Here is a 4,147-nt window from a genome sequence, read left to right on the forward strand (position 1 = left end):
TTCGTTGGTCCTCTCCAGAGAGAATGACCATGATGGGCGCCAACGGTTTAGTCAAGACAGGCGGCCACGGAGCTAGAATGACTCGTCCATTTCGGCCAATAATCCACAGACAGATGTTATCCATAATCCTTCGTGCATTTTGGCCCATAACCCACAGACAGATGTTATCCATAATCCTACCCATACACAGCCATCCCCGCGAGGCCTATAAATGGAGGCTGCATTGGTGGTTATATCATTCATTCCAGCCAGCATTTCATTTCCGATTTTAGAGCTTATATATATCATTCGGGATGAGGTACTCATTTGGCTTTACATTGGCAGTAATGGTAGTAGCCCTGGTGGTGGGCAGTGCTGTAGGCACGCCCAACACAAACTTCGTATCATCTGTGTGTAACGGGCAGAAGATCCAAAGCGGAAGTTCCTTTTATAGTACTCTCGGATCCCTCCTGGTAGATCTAGAGCGAAACACTGCCTTCAGCGGTTACGACTATAAAGCATCGCGAGCAGGTTCACCCACCGCCTATGGGCGTGGGGTTTGCAAGCAGGGAATCTCTCAGTCCGATTGCACCGCCTGCCTTCAAAACCTTGGGGGCCGCATCTGGAGCATTTGCGCGTACGCCATCGGTGCTCGAGTTCAGCTAACTGACTGTTTCATCCGCTACGAGCAGTACAGCTTCTAATTTAGTTATATATTCAACGTCTGCCCAACTGCACAATACGCATCTAATATCTCATATCTATATATATCTATGTTTATGTTAGTGTCAATAAAGCGTCTCACATGATTCTCTGAGCAAGAGAATCTCATGTTGTGCTATTCTAACCAGTCACTATAATAAAACTGTCGTGCAGTTTCGTATTTTACTTTGCGTTCGGGTGTCGCTGCCATTATTCTCATTTTCACGGTGTCGCGGTTTTTGTTTTCGACGTATTAAAAAGTTCTAGTTGAAACTATGTACCATGAACAGTTACGTTCACATCGAATTATTCATTCACTGAAATGTTATAATCCACTGGACTTTACTTGCGGCTATTGTTTTCGACGTATTAAAAAGTTCTAGTTGAAACTATGTACCATGAACAGTTACGTTCACATCGAATTATTCATTCACTGAAATGTTATAATCCACTGGACTTTACTTGCGGCTAGTGCAGCTAATGTAGTTTTTAGTTTCGGTATTCTTGATTTCATCCTTTGAAGCTTCATAGCTAAGTTCTTAATATTTTTATTCATATGCTCTAATCTTTTATATTATTCTTATATATTCCTTACGTATTAAAATTATTGGTCCAGTTATATAAAAAGTATTTAAGGTAAATTGATAAATTGAATTAGAAAAAGAACCAATATAATTGTTTTAGTAGCTTATATATTTGGTTGAAATGATGAAAATTACCTCTTAAAGAATGTTTACCTGCTTATTGTAATTTTGAGGGGGAAAGGAGTGGAACTACAAATTTTAATTTTAATATATACCTTTTTCTTCATATGACACTAAAAGATATAAATTTAAATTCTTGTCCAATTATTGATGGTCAGGTATATTAAAATTTTTGAAATCTCCAGTTTAATGGTTGATTTGAAAAAATGAAGGTGGGGAAGTTATTTTTACTTTTGTCGCCATTATTATTGTTATTATATATATATATATATATATATATATATATATATATATATGATATCAAATCATGATATATATAATTTTTTTTCTAACTATTGATTTTTAGCTTAAAAAAAATGTAATGTTTTATAATAATAATAATAATTCATGTAAAATTGTAGTCAATCTTTCTACTTAAGAGTCGGATCTTTTGGTTCTTCATCTCTTCAATAAAAGACTTAAATTTCCCTTATCTCTAGAAAAATACCCATTGGTGATATTATATGTAACATTGAATTTGGAATTAGGGATCCTCCCATAATGTCATGGAGGTCATTAGGTAAGACTTCACTATTGTGGTTTAAAAAACTAACCCTCCTAAAAGAAACATTAGCAAAAGTGAGTTCCTTGCCTTAAAAGCCTTAAGGGGAAACTCTCACATTGTCCTCCTAAAGGCTCATAAAGGAGGGGTTGTTTTAACAAAATGATTGGTTATCTTCATAATAGTGGTAGTTACATTAAGCTTAAAAGGAATCCCTTAAAAAAGTGTCTAAACAAATCACGCTAGCCATTAAATAGAGTGTTTCTCTTAATTCCCCTAGCAAAAAGCTTATTTAGAACAATCCTCTTATCCCCAAAATTTATGTTCTTCCGTAGTTCCATAAAAATGGGGTCCCTCTAAGACTTATTGTCAACACAATAGACAGGGCATCTTTCCTAGCTCAAGAGCTCAAACCTCTTGCTGCTCGCACTCGGTCCTTTATCAAAGACTATGCTTCCTTTATTAAAGAGCTCAAAGGTATTAGACTTGAGCAATGGGATCTATTAGTGAGCTTTGATGTTGTTTCCCCTTATACCAAAATCCCCATCCAAGAGGCTATGAGAGTCATTCATCACATAACTGATAATGACACTACCAAGTTAGTAGGTCTCTCACTCACTTCCACTTTTTCAATATCCAAGGTGAGTTCTTTGAACACACCTGTGGGGTTGTTATGGGTTCTTCTCTTTCCCGTGTATTTGTTAACTTTTCCATGGAAGATTTTCAGACCAAAGCTTTGGCCTCTGCTCCCTTCTACAATAAGAAATGGAAAAGGTTTGCTGATGAAACTTGTGTCGTTTGAACCCATGGCAGTGAGAAATTAGATTTATTTCTCTATCATATTAACTCCCAATTTGAATCCATAAAATTCACAATGGACGTCGAAGTTAATGATTGTCTTCCCTTCCTTGATATTCTCTTGTCAAGGATGTATAATGGTTTTATTTCTCACCAAGTTTTTCGCGAAAAAACTCACGCTGAACAGTATCTTCATGCCACTTCTAATCATTTTCTAGCACAAAAACTGGGATTTCTTAACACTCTTTCCACCCGGGCTCTTAGGATTTCTCATGAGAATCACCTTGAAGAAGAGAAATCTCATATTTTGAGTGTTTTTGAAAATAATGGCTATAGGAGAGAGGAAGGCCTGAGAGCCTTTCAAAAATTTTGTATAGAATCTTGAGTTAAGTCTGCTCCTCATGATCATAATTCCAATGTGTTACTTCCCTTCATTGAGGGAACCATAGATAAGATTTCTCATATTCTTAAAAAGAATAAAATTTCTACGATTTTCAAGCCCCTTACTAGCATTAGAAACTCTCTTCGATCTCTTAAAGACCCGATTGTCCCTAAATACATGAAAGGTGTATACTCAATTCCTTTCTCATGTGGGGTTCCTTACATTGGTGAAACTAGTTGATCCATCAACCAAAGAATCCAAGAACATGTAGAAGACATTAGACACTATCGCCTCCTTCCTCATCATTAGTAGAGCATACGATAAAATCTAAGCACCATGTCCATGTCTGCATTTAGGATATCAATGTCACTGCTAAGGTTAATCATTTCCATCATAGGAAGCCAAGAGAAGCCATTGAGGTTGAGAAACATATGATCAATCTCAACAGAGACGATGGTTGGAAATTGAGCAAGAGATTGATCCTTGCCCTTTCCTCTTGACTATTTTCTTTTCCATCCTCCATAGTTTATAGTTTTTTCTTTTAATGTATAGAAGCTAGTTTTAGTTGCTTTTTATTTTTATTAATTTAACTTTATTATTATTTCTTCCTCTTTCTTTATTCTATTTAGAATCAATTATCTTACATTATCTCATTGAAATTAATTATCGCTTTAATTAATAAAACCTAAATACTATTTAGTTTATAACCCTAAGTATGCATAGAAATATTCAATAAATAAATATTATCCCACTAATTTATTATTATATTATATTATAATCCTATTTTAATTGAATTTATTGAATATGTAAATAAATATTTAATTGATTAATTAATTTTATATCCCACTAACTAATTCTTAACAACCTTTTCCTAAGAGCTATTTCATAACAACGAATTCTCGATAAGGATGCTTCTCTGCTATTTAAACAATTGCAAAGATTGATGTTTTCACCTTTGTCATGAGGATGAACAACATTAGTTGGTTAGAAACATTGACTAATTCTCAAGAATTTGATTAATCTAAAAGACAATAATATTAC

At 34.7% G+C, this 4,147-nt stretch overlaps 1 protein-coding gene across 1 annotated transcript; it reads left to right on the plus strand.

The window, feature by feature from the left end:
• The first annotated feature begins 221 nt into the window (after nucleotides 1-221).
• Nucleotides 222-867, plus strand: LOC149176605 (antifungal protein ginkbilobin-like protein). The gene has a single exon (XM_089423148.1). It carries the CDS (start codon nucleotides 294-296, stop codon nucleotides 681-683), a length of 390 nt encoding a protein of 129 aa, XP_089279274.1. The 5' UTR covers nucleotides 222-293; the 3' UTR covers nucleotides 684-867.
• The last annotated feature ends 3,280 nt before the right edge of the window (nucleotides 868-4,147 follow it).

Source organism: Pinus tabuliformis, chromosome 4_1 (assembly GCF_031772625.1).
Source record: "Pinus tabuliformis cultivar Carrire ecotype Pingquan chromosome 4_1, CPIR1, whole genome shotgun sequence".
NCBI classification, from domain to species: domain Eukaryota; kingdom Viridiplantae; phylum Streptophyta; class Pinopsida; order Pinales; family Pinaceae; genus Pinus; species Pinus tabuliformis.